At 44.3% G+C, this 25069-nt stretch overlaps 2 protein-coding genes across 7 annotated transcripts in view; one reads left to right on the plus strand and one right to left on the minus strand.

Annotated features, from left to right (window-relative positions):
• Positions 1-2843, minus strand: part of LOC129187758 (protein mono-ADP-ribosyltransferase PARP4-like) — an 85264-nt gene extending 82421 nt beyond the window's left edge. For 4 of the 6 annotated variants that reach the window (XM_054787418.1, XM_054787422.1, XM_054787420.1 and 1 more), the window contains exons 1-2: positions 2568-2782; positions 364-491 (exon numbers count right to left, since the gene is read on the minus strand). In XM_054787418.1, the coding sequence (XP_054643393.1) occupies positions 364-491; positions 2568-2583 (144 nt within the window). In that variant the 5' untranslated portion in view covers positions 2584-2782. The other 2 variants (XM_054787417.1, XM_054787421.1) reach the window with 2 other exon arrangements.
• Positions 2844-5283: 2440 nt separating this feature from the next.
• Positions 5284-9753, plus strand: LOC129187766 (probable 2-ketogluconate reductase). The gene is made up of 5 exons (XM_054787448.1): positions 5284-6004; positions 7069-7240; positions 7305-7483; positions 7542-7638; positions 7718-9753. The coding sequence occupies exons 1-5, from the start codon at positions 5506-5508 to the stop codon at positions 7872-7874; spliced, it is 1104 nt and encodes a 367-aa protein (XP_054643423.1). The 5' UTR covers positions 5284-5505; the 3' UTR covers positions 7875-9753.
• The last annotated feature ends 15316 nt before the right edge of the window (positions 9754-25069 follow it).

Genomic DNA, 25069 nt, shown 5'->3' on the forward strand with positions numbered 1-25069 from the left:
TCAAAAAATTCAAAAATACTTTGATCCAAAGACTCCTAAATACTTCCACATTTCTCAACCCATTCAAAGTGTTACAACATCAAACCAGTCAACTAATTCAGGACATTCTTGCTAAAATACGCTCATTCTATGAAATGAAAATTCAAAATTTCCCCCCAAATTCAACATTTCTGTAAAAACTAGTTACCTGCTACTAATTCCACATTTCTCAACCGAATCACCTCTATAGGTATTTCCGCGAGAAATGGAGAGTGAAGTTAGTAGTACTATGGTTTTCCGCATAAGCAAACCAAGCAGGAAGTGCCTACAAACAAATGTTGGTAGTAGGAAGGCAAAGCTTGCAGCACACAATGATGGACTTACTTGCTTGTTGACCACAAAGCAAAGTTTTCCTCCGTTTTCGGTCACCAGTGACGTCACACTCCTCTTCGCCTTGAACGACAAGTTTTTCAGCTCGAAAAGCACAGTGCAGTTGTCAAACACTGCCATGCCTGAAAACAAAGTACACTTGTCAGTCAGTCATTAATAAATCTTCGACGTTTTGTGGTTGACTATGGCCTATTAATAGTTCAGAAAAAAAAAAACAAGAACTAAAAAACAAACATAAGGCATTAAGACACACTGACTGTAGTATTCTACACTGTCACTTGGTGTCAGTAATGTTACATTGATGAGACAATAGCCACAGCAGGAAGTACCGTAAGAAAAAAGGGAAGAACAAGGAACTCTCCAAATGTGTGAGTCTATATCACATGTGTCAAACTCATGCCCTGGAGGGCCGAGACGCTGCAGGTTTTCTCTCCAACCAGTTTCTTCAGCACGTGATTTAATTGATGAGCTCCTTCCCTCAAACTGAAGGTGTTGATCATTAAAATCACCTCTTTAGTGACAGGCTGGAAAGAAAACATGCAGTGTCTCGGCCCTCCATGGCACGAGTTTGACACCCCTGCTCAATAATTATGTGTTATTTTCTCTCATTAGGTGTACTACATTGGGTAACAGGAGTGTAAAGGTGACTATAGGGGTGTTATTTCATGTCTAGATGACTCTAATAATGTTAAGATGCTATGCTATAACTACAAAACTATTCCATTTGTAAATAACGACTGATATTTGGTGGAGATTCACTCATCACGGTTGGGCTCTGGAACCAATCCATCCATTTTCTATACCGCTTCTTCCTCATTAAGGTCGCGGGGCCATGCTGGAGCCTATCTCAGCTGACTTTGGGCGACAGGTGTGGTACAACCTGGACTGGTCGCCAGCCAATCGCAGGGCACATATAGACAAACAAACATTCACACCTATGGGCAATTTAGAGTCGCCAATTAACCTCATCTGCATGTTTTTGGAATGTGGGAGGAACCCGGAGTACCCGGAGAAAACCCACGCGCACACGGGGAGAACATGCAAATTCTACACAGAAATGCCCAGGGGAGAATCGAACCCAGGTCTTCCCGATCTCCAAGCTCTTAGTGTCTAACCACTAGACCACCATGCAGCCCAGGCTCTGGAACCATTTAGTAATAATGACTCCCTCAAGTATAGGGACCCTATAAAATAAATAAATAAATAAAAAATAATTAAAAAAAGAATGGTGTTAATCCATTTTACTCGATATAAGACATAATTTTTGTTTGAATAAATATCATAAATGATTATAAAACAAAACAAAACAAAAAAAAGTATAGGGACCCTTAAAATCAAGTTCTCTAAATGGATAGGACTGCCTTGTCAGACGCAAATCCATGTAAGCAAGCATGGTAAGCAGTAGCCAAGGAGCAGAAAAGTCCGCCATGATGGTGAGCAGGAGAGCTGGGCAAAGCTAGGCGTTGAAAAGTGTACAATCTATTCACTAGTTATGCGCTGTGCATTCACTTTGATTAAATGAATGAATGTTATTTACTGAACAGAATGAATATATATGTATTTGCGATGTGCCAATTAGGTTTTAATGCTGCCGAATGCGATACAAATCATCCATGAGTCAACATCTCTGCCACCAGCTGCTGTTTTTTGTCATCTTCTATATTAACTGGCAAGGTACTTGTTTTTTGGTTCTAGAAAGAGGATATTTAATTTGACATAATTTTTTACATTTTTGCAAACATGACAAATCTGGTCCTTTTGACCCTCTATTGGCGTAATTAAGGGCCTAGCAGTGTGCCGAGTACATGCTCACAATCTTGCTCACCATCATGGGTGCAAACCCGCGCAGGGCAAAACTACGGAAGTGGAACTTGAGCAGACAGCCTTTAGAAAACCTGTCCATTTAGAGTCCTTGCTTAAAATAATAAAATCAGGACTGCACTGCAACCACATGTAAATAACATGTTCTCCTCCAATGGAATGGGCTGATGACAATACCAGAGGAACAACGCAGTGGAATAAATAATTAGAATACAAGAGTAGAAATGTACACAGTGTGGGTGGACACGAACATGGATGGGACCCAACAAGGAAGTATAAGAAGGTGCAGCTATCTGATTTGAAACATACGTTACAACAGCGTACAAACAACACTGACATATAGCATTGCAGTGTTAAATAACGTTGCACGTACTTACTCAATTTGTACGTCATGACAAACACAGTAGTAGCTTGCTATCCCGACAATAGGAGTAGCAGACAACCAGGAAGTACAGAGTACAACCATTCAGTTTGGGAGTTTTTGATTTTAGCTGAAACATGAAGACAAAAGGCACGGAGTCACTCGCACGCGACGAGGTAGTTTGAAGTTTAAGTTAAATGAAGGCGTGAGAAAGAAAGTTGGATGTTTAGACAGGACCTGTCAAGTCTGCGTCGGCAATCACGCTGCCAAGAGCCAGGAACTGTTTCAGCTTCCGGTGTATTTTGCAAAATAAAAGCCCAGGTTTCAAAATAAAACCACCAAACAAAATAAAAGAAAAATAAATAAAATAAATCTTGCTGTTTTGTGGTTGAATATGGCCTATTATTAGTAAAAAACAAAAAAAAAAAAAACAAAAAAAAAACAAAAGCACATTAAAGCAAATTGTACATATTTAGTGCCAAAATTAGGCATTTTAAAGCATAAAAGTGGCTAAATGAATTAAAATACAAATAGAACACACATTCAAATTACAAACGTTGTAATGATATGTAGTATTGTATACGGGTTCGCACAGCTCACATTTACAACAACACACGAGCACGAGTCTTTATTTTCTCCTATTATGTCTACTATATTGGGCAACAGGGGTGTAAAGGTGACTGTAGGGGTGTTATTTCATGTCTAGAAGGCTCTAATACTGTTCTAAAATGTATTTTAAACAGGTTTTGTATGCTCTAACTACAAAAATATTCCATTCATAAATAAGGAATCCTACTTTGAACAAATTCACTTATGAATGTCTGGTGTGGACCCGATTTAGGGGAATTCTTTTGTGGGGACAATATGAATTGTGGGGCGGTGAATGATGAATCGTGAATGTGCGGAGATCCATTGTGTACTCCACTGTTAGTCATTTTTCCTGCAGCAGGCCTCAATGTCTTGGCAAATCCAGGCTACTTTTTCAGAAATCTAATCAGATATTTGCTCTCCGGAAACAGATGGACTGACAGATTTGAATGTAATTCTGAGATCCTGCTGCAAAGGATGATTAAACAGAGAATTGTTTGCATTTCAGCAGTGGATCAGTAAACAAATAATGATGATGTGTTATTTCCTCATTCATTTTCTCGCTGGAAATCTTAGTTTGCTCCTCACATAGGAAACAGGTAAGTCCTAAACGACGTACTGCTTATCACTCACGTGTGGATAAAGTCAGTTAAAGATGTTTGTGCACGGACCAGATTGATATGTTCATGCATATGCATCGAGCCGCAGGCCGCTGTAATCGCGTCACATTTGTCACAATAACGAACACGGAGACGCGGACGCACTGTGAAATAAATGATGCCATTTTAATTACTCTCCTTGCTAAAGCTGCGCAACTATTTCTTAACAACAATCAATGCTAAATATGTCCTGTCATATTTGTGACTACTCAACGATTGTTAAGTTTTTTCATGGAACACTCGGAACCGCAGGTTCCCCCCCACTGCTCTACTTGCTGACCCCAGTGCTGTACGCCCCGTGGAGAGGAGACGTTTTCACATTAACTTGTCTTGTTTAATGTCTCACTTTGGCCGGTGAAAAAGTGACCACGAATGCAAACTCAACATCAAGAACTTTGTGTCCCACCCGAGGAAAGAGCTGCTCCAGGTGAGTCTTACTCCTAAAAAACAACAAAAAACCCAACAGCAACAACAACAAAAAAAGAGTATTTGGGGTTTTAGACCTTAAGGTAAGGTTCTGGAGAGGAGGATCCTCCACATAGTTGTATCTTGGATTCATGAGGAGCAGTGTGGTTTTCATCGGTCGTGGAACTGTGGACCAACTCCACACCCTCAGCAGGTTCCTTGAGGGTGCATAGGAGTTTGTATTTTGTGTACTTGGAGAAAGCCTTCAACCGTGTTCCTCGATAAATTCTGTGGGGAGTACTCCAGGAATATGGGCTACCACACCACCTGATACAGGCTGTTCGTTCCCTGTATGACCGGTGTCAGAGTTTGGTTGACATTGCTGGCAATAAGTCGGACCCATTTCCAGTGAGGGTTGGACTCCTCCAGGGCTGCCCTTTGTCACCGATTCGGTTCATTACTTTTATGGATAAAATTTCTAGGTGCGTTGGTGGCTGCAGGATTGGGTCTCTGCTTTTTACAAATGATGTGGTCCTGCTGGCTTCATCAAGCCATGACCTTCAACTCTCACCAGATCGGTTCACAGCCCAGTGTGAAGCAGCTGGGATGAGAATCAGCACCTCCAAGTCAGAGTGGTTCTCGCTCGGAAAAGGGTGGAGTGCCATCTCCGGGTCGGGGATGAGATCCTGCCCAAAGTGGAGGAGTTTAAGTACCCCGAGGTCTTGTTCACGAGTGAGGGAAGAATGGAACACGAGATCGACAGGCGGATTGGTGCGGCATCTGCAGTGATGCAGACTCTGCATCGGTCCGTTGTGGTGAAGAGGGAGCCGAGCCGAAAGACAAAGTTCTCAATTTACCAGTCCAGCCATGTTCCTACCCTCACCTATGGTCATGAGCTTTGGGTAGTGACCGATAGGACAAGATCGCAGGTAAAAGCGGCCAAAATGAATTTTCTCCGTGTCGTGGCTGGGCTCTCCCTTAGAGATAAGGTGAGAAGCACTGTCATCCGGGAGAGACTCCTCCGCATTGAGAGGAGCCACATGAGGTGGCTCAGGCATCTGGTCAAGATGCCTCCCGGACGCCTCCCTGGGGAGGTGTTCAGGGCACGTCCAACCGGTAGGAGGACTCAGGGAAGAATCAGGACACACTGGAGACACTACGTAGTTCAACTGGCCTGGGAACACGTCGGGATCTCCCGGGAGGAGCTGGATGAAGTGGCTGGGGCAAGGGAAGTGTGGCCTTCCCTGATCAGGCTGCTGCCTCCTGCGCCCCGATCTCGGATAAGAGGAAGAAGATGGATGGATGAATGGAAAATTGAGACTTTTTTTCCTCATTAGATTACGACTTTTTCATCTTTATACTTTGACTTTATTCTTGTCAAATTACAGCCATTTTATACATAACTCCTTCTATCAGGAGGTGATGGAAGAGGAGCGACCATGGGCGTTGGTGTCGGAGGTGGGGGGCGAGTTCGGCCTCCTGGAGGACATGGCTGACATCATCAGGCAACACTTCCACATTGTTTGCTACAAGGACTTCCTTCAAAACCCGCAGCTTCACGCTCCCAGGATCCAGGTCCTGCTAATGTGGAAGTACTACCCAGAGGCGGAGCTCAACCTGTTAAGGTCGCTGCCCTTCCTCAAGGCTGTTGTCAGCGGCGGGGTGGGCGTCGACCACATGGACGTGCGCTCCATCAACGACCTCGGGGTGAAGGTGGCCAACACGCCTGGTGTGGTGAGTGATGCCACTGCGGACTTAGCTGTGGGTCTGCTTCTGGCCTCCGCGAGGAACATTCTTGAGGGTGAGAACATTATTTTTTCCCTCTCATGAAATCCAAAACAAGAACATGAAACAATCCATGACCCCTCTAGCATTCATTAGCATTCATTCATCTTTATCCTTAATGATGGTCGCTAGAGGTTGACAGCATAAGAGCTGCCAAAGACGCATTCGGAGGCAAAAATGAGACATTCAGATAATGCGTCATGATGAAATGTTGTGTTCTACACTAGTCTGGAAGTACTGTACAGAACAGAAAGTAAAAAAACCAACAGGAAGGAACTCTGTGTGATTCTATATTATGTTATTTTCACTCATTGTGTTTACCATATTGGGTAATAGGAGTGTAAAGGTGATAATAGGGGTGTTATTTCATGTCTAGAGGGCGCTAATCATCTTAAAAGGTGTATTTAAAGGGTGGTAAACAGGTTTTCTATGCTCTGACTACAAAAATATTCTTTTTATAAATAAGGAATCCTTCATTGCAGAAATTCACTTATCATGGTCGGGTCCGCAACCAATTAACCGCCATAAACTACTGCATTTTGTTCTGGAGAAAGCACACAAGAGCTAATAAAAAAAGTCACAAAAACATGTGAGAGTTTGATAAAAACAGATTATCCATGACCCAATGTAAATCTAAAATAATGTTATTTGGTAATAGCAGAAAGGACATTTAAGCGCAAACACAAATTGACAGCGTAGACATTGACCGGGGGAATGAAAATACATTTCTGGGGGGTCACAATAGATGATAATATTGAGCTGGAAATCTCACATTAGAAATGTACAACATATAGTAGCAAGACAGTGATCACAGTGATTACAGATTACTGTGATTTTAAACTATGACTCCTATTGTACCACATTGTTATACTGCCTTATCATTTTCGATGTAGTTAAAATTGAGAGTACATTAGGAATACAGGAAGTGAACAAATGTATTGCAGTTGACGTGAAACAGGGGGGTGTACTATGTGATGTACAGTATTCCAATGTAACTTGTATGCATGTTCAAAACAAATGAAACCATTACCATCACCGTAAGCGAGGAATGATTGGAGTGGTGGTTTTCCCGGATCATAGGTCATCAAATTTCCGTCGACAAGGGCACGTTCCGCATGCCTCAAAGCCTCATGGGAGTGGAAGTGACAGGGTCGACTCTGGGAATCATCGGAATGGGGGAGATCGGCTACAAGATCGCTCAGCGATGCAAAGGCTTTGAAATGAAGATCCTCTACCACAACAGAACCAAAAGGTAAAAGGCCAAAAGGGCGCTTTGACTCCTGCTGGTGAACAAAACGGAGACGCTTTCATTGCAGGAGCGTGGAGGATGAGCGAGCCGTCGAAGCCAATTACTGCCAGAGCCTGAGCGACCTGCTGAGGAGGTCGGACTTTGTCTTGCTCGCCGTCAAGCTGACCTCCGACACCAGCGGCCTCATCAGCCACAAAGAGTTGTCGCTCATGAAGCCTTCTGCCACGCTGATCAACATCAGCCGAGGTGGGCGCCACACCGCTTCAAAGCCTCTTCTTCTTCCAGCTGACGGTGCTCTTTTCAGGTCAAGTTGTGGACCAGGAGGCTTTAGTCCAAGCCCTCCACACGGGAAGCATCCGCGCTGCCGCTTTAGATGTGACTCATCCAGAACCGTTACCGAGGTCAAGCTCACCTCACCTCATAAAAAGAAAGACCAGGGAGGAAGGCTTTGTTTATTCTTTCTTTTTCCATCTCCTGCAGGGACCATCCTCTGCTGGGGCTTCCTAACGTGCTCATCACCCCCCACATCGGAATCAGCACCGTGGCGACAGCTAAGAGGATTGTAGGCTGCATGGTGCAAAATGCTGTGGCTGCAGTAAAAGGCCTTCCTCTTCCCAATGAAGTCAAGATGAAGTGATTCAAGCTCGCTGCATTATCCTGTTGGGAAAAGAACCACAAATTGCTGTCTCTTCTGAAAATATGTGCAAATGCTAAAGAGAAACAAAAGTAAAAAAGCTTTTCAATCATGACAATCCGCTGATACAAAGCCAATATGAGCAATGACAGACAGCAGTGATTCATCCACACGTCCCACAGCAGCCTCAATTTTTCTTCCTAGACATCAAAGAACAGTGACAGCGGGGATGGGGGGGCTTTAACAGTCCCTCACTATATCACATTCAGGTATAAATTCATTATGGTTGTAAACAAACAAGTAAACAACAATTAATGGCAAATGCATTCACATTTAATTTGAATGAAGTTCAACCAACACTTCAGGTTGAATTAACCATGAATGAATTAACAGGTTGAATTAAATCAAGTCTGTGATTCATTCTATCTGACAAAACATCACTTGAACTGTAATTTCATGCCTTATTCACCTCCCTCCCCCAAGTATTAAAGAAGTTAGAGCAAATTTCATAGTGGGAAGTGGTGCCTTTGGTTCCCATTGCTTTAACATTGAGTCAAGACAAAATCTGTGATTGACCCACTACAAAATACATCATAAATTAGGCGGTGACATTTGTTTTACAAGTCAACAGAATAGCCATATACATTTTTGTGATCATCAAAAAGTCTGGGAAGTAAAGCAAGTGTCATTTCACTTGGGCCTCACTACACACACCACACTACTAACTGCATGTACACAATAATTCCGGGGCAAAATTAACATATTTAATCAGATTTTATTGAAATTTCATCTGTAGATAGATAGATAAAGTGAATGTATATCATACATATCTTTTATCTTGTCCTGAAGCGCCGATCCATGAGTTTCAAAGGCTTAAAGTGGGGTTCAACTTTCGATGTGACTCGATGTGGTCCAACACTATATGAATATAAAGTACATAAGTATAAATCCACTATATAAAGCGTGGCAATGACATCACAGAAAAACTGAATGGAGTAAGCGCCCGAGGTGCAGGGCGTCTAGAATGGCATAGAATGGCAACACGGCCGAGAAGGACATGCCATGGCTCAGATCGAACTGAAAAAAAGTTTCTCCTCTCATTCCGCGTGGGAGTGGTAAGTTTTCGGCTTCTTAGTCCTTCTTCTCCACTCCGTTTGAAACACTTTAAGTTTTGAAAAATGTAATTGGAGAGGCTAACTACCGGTAGTTAGCTCGCTAGCTTGCTATGCTAGCAGCAGCCGTCTGTTATGTCCCTACGGTGATCCTGTAGCCTTTGCAATGTGATGTAAACAAAGAATAATAGGAGTATAAAAGTGACTATATGTTATTTCATGTCTACAGGGCTCTGATAATCTTCGCCCTCTTGTCTCTCACCACCTCCAATAAAGTCACCTCAACACACACTACAACACTTCCAGCCTTCAAAATAATAGCACATCCTGTGGGGGTGCTACCAAATAAGGGTGTCACAAAAAATAGCTTACATGCCTCCCCCCCAACAAAATCAAACATCCTTGTTTACTCAGTAATGTAAACTCAAATAGTGGCACATAGAACACAAACATCTGCAATTGACATATCCCACAGACATGTTTGATCTTTTTTTTTTTTACTTGCCATATACAGCATATAAACAGTAAAGGTGCATAACGGCCCTTGAGAAAAAGAAAAAAAAAACAAACAAAAACAATATTACACACAATCACAAAAGAACGGCAAAAGAACATAACCACCAGGCCTCAAAGGTAGGTAACAAAATCCCTGAACCGCGCTGGAGGTTTCACGGTCCTCCCTGCACGCGACACAGGCAAGGATGGCCAATACTCCTGCGATCCCACCATATACTCATCCTGCGCAACAGAAGCAGGCAACTCCTCCCACCGTGGAGGTGAACCAAGAGTAGGGCAAGGGCGGGTCTCTGAGGGGGGCTCTGGAATAAGACCACTGGCATATGGTTTCAACCTATCGTAGTGAACTACCTGCGCCCATCCATCCTCAGCGAGGGGGTCACTGATGCAATATGTGAGGCCTGACACCCCCTCCGACTCCAGGACCCCTGTGATCTTAAAGGGGCCCCTCCAATGGGGAGCCAGTTTCATCCGGTTTTCCTGGGGGTTATGCAGCCACACTAAGGCCCCTATGCTGTACGGTTTATGACGGGCCTTAGAGTCATGATACAATTTCTGTCTCTCGTGAGCAACTACTGCACTCTGCCTGGCGTTCACAAAAGCCACCTCAAGCCTCTCTACCATAGTAGAGACAAAGTCAGCATGAGAGACAGAAAAAACAGCATTATCTGGTTGCCTTGGCACTAACACATCCACGGGGACCCGAGCCTCCCGACCATGTACGAGGTAATAGGGAGTGTACCTCGTGCTCGCGTGAACTGACGTGTTGTAAGCAAAAGCCACCTGCTTCAAATAGTCATTCCATTCACCCCTGCAAGCCAGCAGCGATTTGGCTAGCTGATCGATAAGGGTACGATTAAAACGCTCAACCATACCGTCGGATTTGGGATTATATGGTGTAGTGCGAGTTTTCTTAATGCTTAGCAGTTCACACAGCATTTGTTCAATTTCTGCCTCAAACTGATCGCTATGTACAGCCTCTGGGATGCCATGTGCTAGTGTAACAGATGCGGAAAAAAACATGTATTATCCTGTCTGTAATGTTTTTGTTTATGGGTTAATTTCTCCAAAATCCCAACTTTGTGATTTGTTTTGGTTTCTTCTTAAGTTATAATTTAACATTTGTAACTTTATTTTCGTATTTCCTTTGCCATGGTATGAGCTTTTATTTTGAAGGCTCAGGGGATGTCATACTGTTGCTCACGTTGTCAGTCAGTCCATGTTTGTGCTGGCTGACAGGTACGTTGGTGTGGGAGCAACTAAGTTTTTTAATAACATTTCAGTGGTTAAAATATTGCTTTATATTAACCTAATGGGACCTATGTTGTTACTTATTTATGTTTCTTTAATAATATGTCGTGTAGTGTGGTTTTGGGGGTGTTTTTGACTGTGGGAGAGCAAGCTAACTAATTAGCTAACAGCCACGTTTTTCTCTCTTATTGGGGGTGGGGGTGTGCGTGAGAGTGCTGTCGGGCATTGTCCTGAATGTGCCTTGTTCTTGTACAGGCCCGTTGCTGTTGAGGAGCTCACGTGCATGTCCTCATTGTATATTCCACCACACTGCAGGAATAAACTCCTGTTCCAAAGCCATCTCTGTGTCCCTCCATCGTACACCAGAACACAACGCAGTATAGCCGGGACCTGCGGATACACTGGGAGCCCGGCTACACTACCACATAATCCTCAAACAGACACAGAGCAACCGATTGAGCAGTTTGATTGGGGAGAGCATAAAGGTTGACAAATTTGAAAAATAATCCTCAATCACCAGCACATATCTACTTCCCCTAGATGTCATGGGAAGTTCCAAAATGTCCATTGCCACTCTTTGGAATGGCCTCACAGCCTGTAACCCCCCATCGGAGCACGGTGTTTTGGTACGGGGGTTTTGCGAGTCTGACATGGCACACACTGTTCACACCACTGCCGAATATCCTTGAGCATGGAAGGCCAGTAGCACCGTTCTTGAGCCTGCTCCCACACTCTTTCGGCTGCGAAATGTGCGGAAAGCGAGCCCCCATGCAGATGGAAGAGAATTTCAGGGACCAGTGCTGCAGGAACGATCACCTGATGTTGGGCCTCCCCCAGGGGGCAGGAGTTCACCGTTCGGCATAAAAGGCCATTGACCAGCGACAGCCTTGGGAACTCCGTCCAGAGCTTCCGTAGCCACCGGGAGCGGCCTCTCAGCTTCCCCCTAGGCGGACGGGAGCCCCCGGCCTGGATCCAGTTCACCGCAACATGAATGTATTTGTATTTGCACTTTATTTATCCCACAGCGGGGAAATTTACTTGTTACAGCAGCAAGCAGGATACGCAAGTAAAGAGTACAGTGTAAAGAAATGCATATTGACTACAACATGGTTCAGGTGGTGGAGGTGTTATAGAGCCTGACAGCGGTCGGTATGAAGGACCTGCAGAACCTCTCCTTCTTGCACCGTGGGTGTAACAGTCTGCTGCTGAAGGAGCTGCCCAGGGAAAAAACAGTATCATGTAGCGGGTGAGAAGTGTTGTCCATGATGGATGTCAGCTTAGCCAACATCCTTCTCTCCCCCACTTCCTCCACGGAGTCCAGAGGACCGTCCAGGACAGAGCTCTCTCTCCTGATCAGCCTATTGATCCTGCTCCTGTCCCTGTCCGTGCTGCCCCCTCTCCAGCAGCCCACAGCATAGAAGATGGCTGAGGCCACCACAAAGTCATAAAAGGTCCGTAAAAGAGTCCTGCACACACCAAAGGACCTCAGTCTCCTCAGCAGGTGGAGGCGACTCTGGCCCTTCTTGTAGAGGACGTGTGTGTTGACGGACCAGTCCAGCTTGTTGTCAAGGTGAACACCCCCGCATGTATTGCATGACCCAGTTAAAGGGGTCCAGCTCCAAGATCCATCTGGCCCTCTTCTGGATGGATCTTTGTCAATGGCCATGCCCCGGAGCCCTAGAAGAGGTTTGTGGTCAGTTATTATAGTAAAGTCAGACGCCCCAATATAATGCCAAACTAAACGGACGGCCCACACTACAGCCCATAGTTCTTTATCAAATGTAGACCAACGTCGCTGGGTGTTAGTAAGTGACTGGCTGGCATAAACCACTACTCTTTCCAGCCCCTCCTTATCCTGAGCTAACACCGCCCCTACAGCTTCATTTGAGGCATCAGTGTACACTTGAAAAGGAGCAGCATAATCCGGCATGTCAACTACTGGGGCGGACGAGAGCACAGATTTCAAATACTCAAAAGCTGCGTTACAATCATTAGTCCATTCAAAAGAAACATCTTTGCAATTAAATGATGCAAGGGGTCAGCCTTATGAGCAAAGTCTTTCACAAATCGCCTGTAGTACGAGCACAGGCCCAAGAAGGCCCTCACTTCAGTGGGTGATTGTGGTGTGGGCCAAGTCTTTACCTTGTCCGTGTTTCTCGGATCTGGTTGCAGTCCATGACGTGAAACCACATGGCCCAGGAACACCACATGGTCCCGCGCAAGGTGACATTTCCGGGGATTAAGCTTGAGCCCCGTGGCCTGTATACGCGAGAACACCTCTCGCAGGCTGGCCAGGTGCTCCTCAAACGTTGGGCTGAATATTAACACATCGTCCAAATAGACCATTCACACCTGCCAGGTGAAGAACCAGCTCCATCATGCGCTGAAATGTGGCAGGTGAGTTGGTGAGACCCATGGGCATGGACCGCCACTGATACAGGCCCCTCCCCGTGGTGAAAGCTGTCTTCCGGCGGTCTTCCTCAGCCACCTCAGTCTGCCAATAGCCATTTGAAAAATCCAAGGTACTGAACCAACAGGACCCCGCCAGTGCGTCGAGAGTGTCATCCACGCGAGGCAGGGGATGGCAGTCCCTCACTGTGATGCTGTTCAAGCGTCTATAATCTATGCAGAATCTCCAATCACCATTCTTTTTCTTTACAAGAACAACAGGGGAGGCCCATGGGCTGCAGCTCTCTTCAATTACCCCGTCGTCAAGCAATGCATCCACTTGTCTGTCCATCTCCTCCCTCTTTTCAGGAGAGGCCCGGTAGGCTTGCTGTCTCACAGGTGGGTGATCACCTGTGTTAATGCAGTGTTTATAAGGGTGCATTTACCAGTTACTGCTTTGGAGGTGTTAAAAATGTCGCTATATTCATCTAGCAGGGCCCTCAATTGTCCCATCTGCAAAGCATTAACAGGGGATTCTGCCAAGGACACCGGCAGAATTATAGTTGCAGCCACCCGGGACACCATCGCAGGGGTGGGGACTGTAGGTGTCACTAGTTCCCCCTCATTCACAGAGAAGAGCTCCCCGAGATGGGTGCCCTCTCGCAGCGTCAGGCCTTGATTGGTAGGGTTCAGCAGTCGGGCCATTGTAGCACGATTTTTGACAGAGTTAAGCGTGTGAGCCACCACACACTCACTCTTACTCTGAGGGTTAGGCTCAATGTAACCAATAAATTCAGGGAGGTGGTCAACCGGCCCGGCGGGAGAGACGCGCACCGGGACCAGCATCTCACTCAATGGGGCCAGTGTTAAAGTAGACGTGAGGGACACATTACAACATACCGGAATCAAGTCCTTATTGCTCAGCAAGTTAAAATCCAACAGTGCGTGGTGTGCCGTCAGGAAGTCCAGACCGAGAATTGCAGTTTGAGTGGACTTCCGTAGTACATGGAAAACATGCTGCCATGTCTGATTACCTAAGCGTAATGTAGTCATCACAGTCCCTAGTGTGTCCAGTAGCTGTCTATTTACGGCCCTAGCTGCAATAATATTTGTGCTAAGGGGGCGCTGGCGCAGGGCCGGAACAGACTGGCGTAAATTGGCACTAATGAATGATTCAGAGGAACCAGAGTCTATCAGAATATTGAGTTCCGTACCTTCAATGCTCCCTCGTGTTGCTCAGTGGGCGGAGAAAATGCAGCAACGTGACTCTGAGAAGGTGGAGAGGTTACCTCCGGTGTGGTAGCTGGTGTCTGGGCCACAACACCAGCTACATCCCGTTTCCCGGCGGGTTGGCTGGGTCTTGGCGGCCTGGAGAGAGGAATCTCACCCCTTGTCGTCTTGCTGAGTTGCCGTAGAAGCTGTTGGTCTTGGTCGGTGTTTGGCTCCGCCCCTCAGGAGAAGCAGCTCGGTCAAAGTAGGGAGATAGAGAGCGGCGATCTGGTCCGGTGTACTGGTCCTCACGTCGGGCCCGCCATCCTGGAGAAGGCGAACGTCCTCGCGACTCAGACCAGGGATGCAAGGACTGGCAACCCCGGGCCCCACACTGGCATCGACATCGCCCAGGGATGGGGGAGGAGACCTCGCTGCTCCCGCCGCGACACTTGAGCCGTTCATTTTCAGCCGAAAGTCTTCGAATGTCTTTCCTCATTTCCTTCATGTCTTCTGCAAGCACCTCCATGGTACGATGCCAGCGAGCCTCCTCTGAGATGACATGCACCTGGGTGGGGGCACCCCTACCTGCAGGTACGCTGACAGGGTGGCAGGTGTAGTCGCTTCTCAAAGTTTCTCGGGCTATATCACAGCGGCCTGCAATGATCAGGGCTTCAGCTAAATCAGAAGCTCCCTGCTCCTGGCATTTCGCCTTAAGGCATGGGTCAAGTCCAGCTAGAAATCTACGAAATTTTTCTTCCTTTTGTGCGGCTTCCCATAATTAGGGAAGGCCTCGTCCACGAGCTTCCCTATATCAGCGGCATAGACGTCCAGGCTCTCACCCGGGGCACGACGTCGAGCAGCAAGGTTAGCTCTGAAGTTGTCTAGGAAATGTCTCTGTCGAAAAGCATCCAGCAGCTTCTCCTTTACTGTAGGATAATCCGCTTGTACTGTCGCAGGTAAACTGTCCCACAGCAAGAAAGCAGCCTTGGATAATCTTGTAGGGAGAATTCGGGCTAGTTCATCATCATAGTTGCTGCCGGTACCTGCCACGAGCGCCCTCACAGCCACTTCATATTGGCCAGCAGGAGAAACTTTCGTCGTCGTCCCCAGAGAACAGTGGCGGCAGTTAAATTTTCACATTACTGGAAAAAGGCCTCTCCAAGCGAGAGGATGTGTAATCCAGCAGGTCTTCGTCACGCTTCCACATCCTTCTTACTCACGGCGAGCCAACACGTGAGCTCCGTGCACGTCCTCACTATACTACTTTAGCAGCTAAGCTAATACAAGTTAGCAGGTTGGCTAACTGTCATTAACTGCCTAAACTTCACGCTTTACCGTCACAGAAACAGCTGGGCTTCCTCTCTGGATAGATCCCACCGCTGCCACCAATGTAACAGAGCAGATGAAGATTTCCACTAATATTGTGGGAGTGCAGAGTGGACAAAAGCACAGGAGCCGGAGCTGCAGGAGGCACGTTTATTATTCGCCAGTTAGTCTCTCTCATCACTTCCATCAAGTCACCTCAACACACACTACAACACTTCCCGCCTTCAAAATAATAGCACATCCTGTGGGGGTGGTACCAAATAAGGGCGTCACAAAAAATAGCTTACACTACTTTGTGAAAATTCACTGATTGCAGTCAGGTCTGGAACCAATTAACCACCATAAACGAGGGACGACTGTACATGAATGCTATACAGTGTACTCTATACCTATATCATCACCCATTTATAAATTATGACCAATTTACGGTGGATGAGATGTGTCTTCTGCGGAAAATAACCATCTGCTTTCGGAGGAAAAAAATATTGAATATTTTTCTTATAAAAAAATCAGCAAATTTACAGGCCCGTGAATGCTGAATGTGCTGGAGGTTTGACTCTACTCCAAAGGGCACTTTTGATATGTAAATATTTTTTTTTAAAGCATCTAAATCCCACTGAGGCCCGAACTGTTGCAAGCCATCGCCCCTAACACCCCAACAGCAACGCATCCGACCGCCACTCTGAAAACTAAAAGGTGTCCTTGACATATTTGCATTGACTTGTTTCTTTTGAGAATTTCTTTTTTGGTGTTTCCAAGAACACTAAAAAAATGCTAAAAAAAAAAAGGAAAACAAGGGATCTTGAAGGATACTATAAGAACATCCAGAATGTCGATATGAGCATTGACTGCAGACTTGCCTCGGTACTGGATCAATGAAAGGTGCCTTTATGGTCGTTCTTAGGTGCTTCTCTCTTTAGCATCTCTCTTAACTGCTGCTTTTACTTTTATGGCAAAAACTACATCGTCATAGATTGCCGTGTGAATAAATGTAAATAAGGAAATCTTACTTTATACTGTGCTGTATAGATATATTTTTACTAATATTTTGACTTTATTCACCTAAAATTAAAGCTTTTTGTCATGTCCAGTGTATGTCGCTCTGCTGCCGCCTGTCTGCTGTCTGTTTCAGTGCATGCTGCTCCACTAATTGAGCTGATGAGACACACCTAACTAACGCTAGTTAGTTCTGCATAGTTTTTGTATTGCAGCTCCCTAAGTTTACTTGCTACCTTTATTCCTGCCTTAGTTTTCGGCAGTGATTTTCCGTTTTCTTCTTGCAATATGCCCTGAGTCTTTTTGTTATCCTTTGTGTATCATTTGTGTGTATTTTTTTATTTATTGCCCTTGGTAATAAATCTTTTTGTATAGCAACCGCTGTGTGTTTACTCTGCGTCCTGGAATCCAGAACTCTGCCTGGCCGAAGACGTGACAGTTTTTTTTTCCATTTCTGATGTTTATTTTTAAATTTCCCAACTATTTCAACTTTCTTTTTGTAATTTTGACTTTATTCTCATAACACTCTTATACTCGTAACATTGTAATTTTTTCCGCAACCAAATTTACTTTGTTGTTTTTTTTTGTTTTTTTCGCCTATTATTATGACTTTAAAAAATGGTCTTTTTCTTTAATATTTCAGCTTTATGCTACTAAAATTATGTTATTTGTCCTCGTAATATTATGATGTTATTCTTGTAAAATTCAGACTTTTTCCTTATGAGATTACGACTTTTTAGTTGAAATGTTTTTACTTTATCTTGTAAAATTACAGCAGTTTTTCCCATTTCTGCTGTGGGTTATTTTTTTTTATTTTCTAACTATTTCAACTTTCTTCTTTTAAATGTTCTTCTTGTAGTTATGATTTTACTCCCATAATATTTTGCCTTTATTCTCGTAACATTATAACATATTCCGCAAAATTATTTGTTGTTTTTTTTTTGGTATGTTTTTCGCAACAAAGGGCCGCACGGTGGCCTAGTGGTTAGCATGTTGGCCAACACAGTAACAGTCTGGAGATCGGGAAGACCTGGGTTCGATTCTCCGTTGGGCATTTCTGTGTGGAGTTTGCATGTTCTCCTCGTGCGTGTGTGGGTTTTCTCCAGGCACTCCGGTTTCCTCCCACATTCCAAAAAAGTTAATGTGAATGGTTGTTTGTCTAATATGTGCCCTGCCCTGCAACTGGCTGGCGACCGGTCCAGGACCCCGCCTGTCGCCCGAAGTCAGCTGGGATAGGCTCCAGCATACCCCCGTGACCCTAAAAAGAAGAAGCGGTATAGAAAATGGATGGATATACTTCTAAAAAATAAACTTTACGCAAAAAAAACAAAAATCCTCATAATATTATAACGTTATTCTTGTAAAACTCCTTCTATCCGGAGGTGATGGAAGAGGAGCGACCATGGGCGTCTCGTAAAAGACTATTTCTCCTTAGACTACAACTTTTTTCTTTGAATGTTTTGACTTTATTCTTGTATATTAACCAAGCTACAGCGACATTGTTATTATTATTATTGTTGTAAACATTGTTACGCCCAAGAGCTACTTTGCTGGTGTAGTGACACTTCGCCACACCACACTGGCTAGCTACTAGCCGGCTAGCGACTATAGCTTCACCACACACTCACTCACTGAAACTGTATGAAACTGTAGTTGTTTTTTTTGTTTTTTTCTCTGAATATTATGACTATATATATATATATATATATATGTATGTATATGTATATATATATATATATATATATATATATATATATATATAGTCGTAATCAAAGATGTAAAACTTGCTCCACATACACAATATCACCATTTCTGTCAAATATTGTTGTGTAAGTGTGTGACAGTGATCACTTCTGCTGAGATAATCCATCCCACCTCACAGGTGTGCTGTATCATGATGCTGATTAGACACCATGGTTAGTGCACAGGTGTGCCTTAGACTGCCCACAATAAAAGGCCACTCTGAAATGTGCAGTTTTATCACACAGCACAATGCCACAGATGTCGCAAGATTTGAGGGAGCGTGCAATTGGCATGCTGACAGCAGGAATGTCAACCAGAGCTGTTGCTCATGTATTGAATGTTCATTTCTTGACCAAAAGTCGTCTCCAAAGGCGTTTCAGAGAATTTGGCAGTACATCCATCACCTCATGTTGCAGCCGGATAATGCACGGCCCCATGTAGCAAGGATCTGCACACAATTCTTGAAAGCTGAAAACATCCCAGTTCTTGCATGGCCAGCATACTCACCGGACATGTCACCCATTGAGCATGTTTGGGATGCCTTGGATCGGCGCATACAACACCGTACACCAGTTCCCACCAATATCCAGCAACCTCACACAGCCATTGAAGAGGAGTGGACCAACATTGCACAGGCCACAATCAACAACCTGATCAACCCTTTGACAAGGAGATGTGTTGCACTGCACGAGGCAAATGGTGGTCACACCAGATACTGACTGGTTTTCTGAGTCCCCAGACCCCCCCATCTCCTAATAAAACAAAACTGCACATTTCAGAGTGGCCTTTTCTTGTGGGCAGTCTAAGGCACACCTGTGCACTAATCATGGTGTCTAATCAGCATCTTGTTACGGCACACCTGTGAGGTGGGTTAGCAAAGGAAAAGTGCTCACTATCACAGATTTAGACAGATTTGGGAACAATATTTGAGAGAAACGGTGATATTGTGGATATGGGAAGAGTTCTTTGAGTTCATCTCATAAAAAATGGAAGCAAAAACAAAAGTGTTGCATTTATATTTTTGTTGAGTGTATATTGATTAATGTTTATGTATAAACATATATGCCGTATGGTGGCTGAGTCTGGCCGCCCTAATTCCGATAATTAGCGTCTAATTAGGATAATTATTATTATAATAATAATATTGACTGAAATAATTATAATGAATGTAAAGATGACTTCTCTGTTTTGTAAAGGGACATTAAAGGTGATGCCATGGCTGCATTGGAGGAAACGAGGAATTAAGAAAGACCAAAAAACACGGCTGCCAAGCAGTAAGCGAGTACAAATCCACCTATGGCTACCAGAGGGCTGCGGGTCTGTGCCGTGTTGGAGATATCACATGACCTTATCCTCGTTCTTAAGAGAGGTGTCGCGAAAACCAAACAAGCTATGTGAGCTAACACGGCGCCGTGCTCAGACAGGCATTTAGCCCAAAGTGCTAAATTGTGTTTCTCCACACCTCTGTTGGCAAACTGAAACATGCCGGTTGCCATGGAGATGACTGGCGTCCTCCGGTCCTCGGGTAAATACTGTTTTTTTAACAACAAAAGCGACAACATTAGTGGTGACAGCAGGTGGTTTTGTCGCACCTTTTTCATTCTTTTCTTCTTTTTTTTTTTAGCGCATACTTGTTATGACTGACCGTCACACGCTGGAATAAAAGCAAAAGAACAGCGGCGTCCCGCATGCATATGTACACCTGTGGGGCTCAGCTGCCATCTTGTCCATCACGCCGCACTTGAAATGTACGCCTCAAGGCCGTTGCCGTCACAGAGCCCGATGCAGGTGAGAGAAATTCAACAACATGAGTGACGACTTAGACAAGCCGTCAAGTGTTTTTCATTGTTTGCCTTCGTGCCTGACCTTGACAGCTGCTAGCACGCGCTCCTTTTAGGTTACAGTAACTTTATTCAAAACTGTTGCTTCAGCGCTGACAGCAGGAGAGACCCCATCGTAGCTGGAAGGGGTACATTCAGTTGGGCTTCGTATGTATATACTGTATGACATAGGTCCCAGCGTTGAACCCTGTGGTACACCCGTGTTGAGCAACAGCACACAAACGTCAGCGTTACTATCTTTACCATTTGTTGATGGTCCTTTTTAAATTGGTTTTGGAGGCGGGTGAGGCCAGGCGAAGGCACCCTTAGACCTGAAGCAGCTGGCAAAAGACGGGTGGGCCAAAATTCCAATAGAAAGATGAAAGAAACTTGCTGATGGTTACAGGAGGGGATTGATTTCAGTTCTTTTTTTTCCAAAGGTTGTGCTCTCAAATATGAAATTGAGGGTGCCAATGTTTTTGTTCTGTGTGGAATGATCAATTTGGGTTTTTTCTCAGCTTTTTTTGTGTTGCTTGAGTGCAAACAAAAGACGTTTGTTCAAGGAGAAGTGGTGCATTATCTGACAGAAGCACAGGGGTGCCAATGTTTTTGGCCATGACTGTAGAGTCTAATATTACTCTTACTTTACTGTTGATTTTTTTATTTTACTTTAATTTTGGGGACTTTTTCACATAATAGTAAAATTTTGTCCCCAAACTAAAAAAAAAAAAATAAAACTTTGTTTGTTTTTGATATTACACCTTTTTTTAAACATATTTTGCTGTGCTACGGAATGACTATGCCTGTGTTTTTATCTCATCTCTATTGCAAGATTATTCTCCTTAGACTTTTTTCTTTGAATATTTTGACTTTATTCTTCTATATTAACCAAGCTACAGCGACAGCGACACGATTGAATTGTGACTTTTTTCTCGTTTTCTCGTCTTTTAATATTTTGACTTTATTCACCGATGATTACAGATGTTTTTTCCATTTCTGCTGGGGGGGTTTTCTCAATGATTTCAACTTTCTTCTTGAGTTTTTCTCATTAGATCAGAAATTTTTAGTTTATTTTTTTTACTTTCTTCTTGTAAAAATTACAGCAGTTTTTTCCATTTTTGCTGTTGTTTTTTTTTTTTTTTTAAGTATTTAACTATTTCAACTTTCTGCTTGTCTTTTTTTTCCGTGTAATTATGACTTTATTCCCATCATATTTGGACTTTTTCCTCGTAACACTGTAACTTTTTTGCAATCTCATTTTCCAGAAATGACAACTTTAGTCAGGTTTTTTTTTTGTTTCTCTTAATATGATACCACTTTTAAAAATTAACGTCTTTATTGTTGCTATTATTCTTGTATATTTTTTACTTTTTCTCATTAGACTACAACTGTTTTGGATTAATTTTCAGACTTTATTTTTGTAAAATTACAGCAGTTTTTCCCATTTCTGCTCTTGTTTATTTATTTATTTATTTATTTTTCAAGTAGTTCAGCTTTTTTCTTGTAAATTTTCTTCCCGTAATTATGACTTTATTTCCAGAACATTTTGACGTTATTCCCGTAACATTATACATTTTTCCACAACCAAATTTTCCAGAAATACCAAAATTATTCATTTTTACTTTTTTATTGTTGTTTCTCCTAATATTATGACTTTAAAAAAATGACATCTTTTTTTCCTCAATATTTGAACTTTATGCTACTAAAATGATGTTATTTTTTCTATATTATGACGTTAATTCTTGTACATTTCTGACTTTTTTTTTAAGATTAGATTACAATTGTTTTGTTTTCATTTTTGGACTTTGTTCTTGTAAAATTACAGCAGTTTTTTTCCATCTTTGTTGTTTTTTTTGTATATATATATATATATACAGTATATATATATAGTGTGCATATATATATATATATATATATATATATATATATATATATATAAAATTGAACATGTTATTAAAAGTTAATTCATTCAGACTGTTATGAACCAAGGAGAGAACAGTACCATCAAAAGTGAGCATTGTTATGTTTCTAGGAGCTGATTTATTTTTTAATTTTGTGCAGGTGAATGAGACAAGTCCTGTGAAAGACCTCCAGTCAAGGATTTGTATTGAAATGTTTTAATACAGTACGTGATATAACAAGAGGCTTCTCAGTCAAGGGTACTTCAATACTTTATTGGAGTACTTCTTCAGAGTCACTTTCCCTAACTTCGATTAAAAGGAAATGAAAAAAAAAAGATCTAAACCTCCCAACGTCCTGCTCTACTTTCTCAGGACGGTCTTTTTAGAAGCTGACAGCGAGGAACACAAGCAGAGGAAATTATAGAAGATTGTGAAATTGATTTAGCCGGCGACTCGGCTGCTTGTGGACAGTTTTTAGCGGAACAAATTTAATATCGGCGGTCTTCTTCACCGACTTTACACCCTCCCGAACACTTGAAACATGACATAAACGAGTGTTTCCCAACCTTTCATTCAGCCAAGGCACATATTTGATTTGAGAAAAATGCCAAAAGTTCTTCTGTATATACACAACATGCAGGCAAGCCCACGTGCACACGTCCGCCAACACATACACATCGTCATTACATTGTAGTTGATTCTAGAAAATATAGGACTTTTTTTTATTTATATTTTTGACTTAATTTTCATAAAATTACAGCAGCTTGTTTTCATTTCTGCTGGGTTTTTTTTTACATTTCAACTTTGTTCTTGCAAATTCATTTCCATAATATTTAGAACTGTCTTTTATTGAACCACATTTTTTTCCAAAAAAATTCAACTTTATTTGCTGTTTTGCGTGTATTTCATACTATAAATCCATCCATCCATTTTCTATTGTCACGGTGCGGTTAGGTGCCGGTCTGGGAACCCCAAATGCAGAGGCTGGAGGCAGGTAGGTGAGCACAGAATTTATTCTGTTCCAGAATTCACAATGTAAAGCGATGGTGACAAAACAGGTTCACCATGAAAAAATAGAACACAAATAATGCCGGTTGGAGGCAGGGTCTGCTGAGCGCTAGCAAGAGACTGGAAACAGTACGAGGCTGAGGGACACACACGGCTGGAACGTGGTGTAGCAAAGGAATAATCCGGCGTTCTCCAGCTGTCCGTAGTCAGCCTAAGTAGTGGCGTAGGCACTCAATTACAGGTGCGTTCAGCAGCTCCGCCTCCAGCCAGGAACTAAGGATCTGGACAGAAACACAGAAAAGGCACGGGAGGCACGGCAACCAGAAAGAGCCCGTGGAACGTGACAGTATTTCCCCCCCTTAACAAAGGGCGCCACCTGGCGGCCTACCTGGCTTCTCCGGGAAGCGACTGTAAAACTCGGATAGTAATTGGGGATCCAGAATGAGGGCACGAGAGATCCACGAGCGGTCCTCGGGGCCGTAACCCTCCCAGTCGACCAAGTACTGAAAACCCCTGCCCCTTCTTCTCACATCCAGAATGGCCTTGACCGTGAATGTGGGATGGCCGTCGATGAGCCTGGGAGGAGGAGGAGGCACCTCCGGAGGGCTTAGGTCGCTGACACTGACTGGTTTGATGAGGGACACATGGAAAGTAGGATGAATTATCCGGGAGCCTCAGCATGACGGCCGAGGGACTGATGAACCGTTCCACAGGGTAAGGACTGATGTATTTGGGTTGTAGTTTCTTGGAGTCTGTGTGCAGGGGTAGATCGCGAGTAGATAGCCACACCCTCTGTTCAGTCTTGTACTCAGGGGCCACCGACCGATGTTGATTGGCCAAATGCTGGTTACGCTCGGCCATACGTGCCAGTGCTGTCCGGGTATTGCGCCAGGCTAGGCGGGCGCGGCGCAGGTTGGCTGACACGGAAGGGACCGCCGACTCCGCCTCCAGCGAAGGGAAAGCTGGAGGTTGGTACCCGTAGGCCCCGTGGAAAGGTGAGAGGCCTGTGGCTGAGCTGACCAGGGTGTTGCGCGCATACTCAATCCACGGCAGATTGAAGGACCATGAGGCTGGTTGCTGGTGGCAGACGCAGCGGATGGCGGATTCCAAATCTTGGTTAGCTCTTTCTGACTGGCCGTTAGTTTGAGGGTGGGAGCCGGAGGACAAGCTTGCTGATGTGCCCAAGGCCCTGCAGAAAGCCTTCCAAACTGCCGAAGAGAATTGTGGTCCCCTGTTCGAGACCACGTCGAAGGGAATACCGTGAAGCCGGAAGACGTCTTTGACCAAAAGTTGAGCTGTCTCCAGTGCCGAGGGGAGCTTGGGGAGGGCGACAAAATGGGCCATTTTGGAAAAACGATCCACGATGGTAAGAATGACCGTGTTGCCATTGGATGGTGGGAGACCCGTCACAAAGTCCAGTGCCACATGGGACCACGGTCGGGAGGGGATGGGCAGGGGGCGCAGCAGCCCCGCTGGGGCTTGATGGGACGGCTTATTCCGGGCACAACTAGCACAGGCGGCCACAAACTCCTTGACGTCCGAGCGGAGGGAAGGCCACCAGAACCGCTGAGACAGGAGGAAGATTGTGCGTGATACCCCCGGGTGGCAAGCCAGCTTGGATTCGTGAGCCCAACGTAGAACCTCCGGGCGCAGCTCTGAGACCACAAACAGGCGACCAGCGGGGCAGTCCCCCGGAGGAGAGGAGTCCTTGATGGCCTCCGCCACTCGCTTCTCCACGTCCCACTGAAGGCCTCCCAGGATGCGGGACTGAGGAAGGATGGTCTCTAGTTGAGGTAAGTCCATAGGTGGGGAATGCATCCTGGAGAGTGCGTCCGGCTTGCCGTTCTGGGATCCAGGGCGGAACGTTAGCGTGAAGTCAAACCTGGCCTGATAAAGTGCCCAGCGCGCCTGCCTGGGATTAAGTC

The sequence above is a fragment of the Dunckerocampus dactyliophorus genome, chromosome 9 (assembly GCF_027744805.1).
Source record: "Dunckerocampus dactyliophorus isolate RoL2022-P2 chromosome 9, RoL_Ddac_1.1, whole genome shotgun sequence".
NCBI lineage: Eukaryota > Metazoa > Chordata > Actinopteri > Syngnathiformes > Syngnathidae > Dunckerocampus > Dunckerocampus dactyliophorus.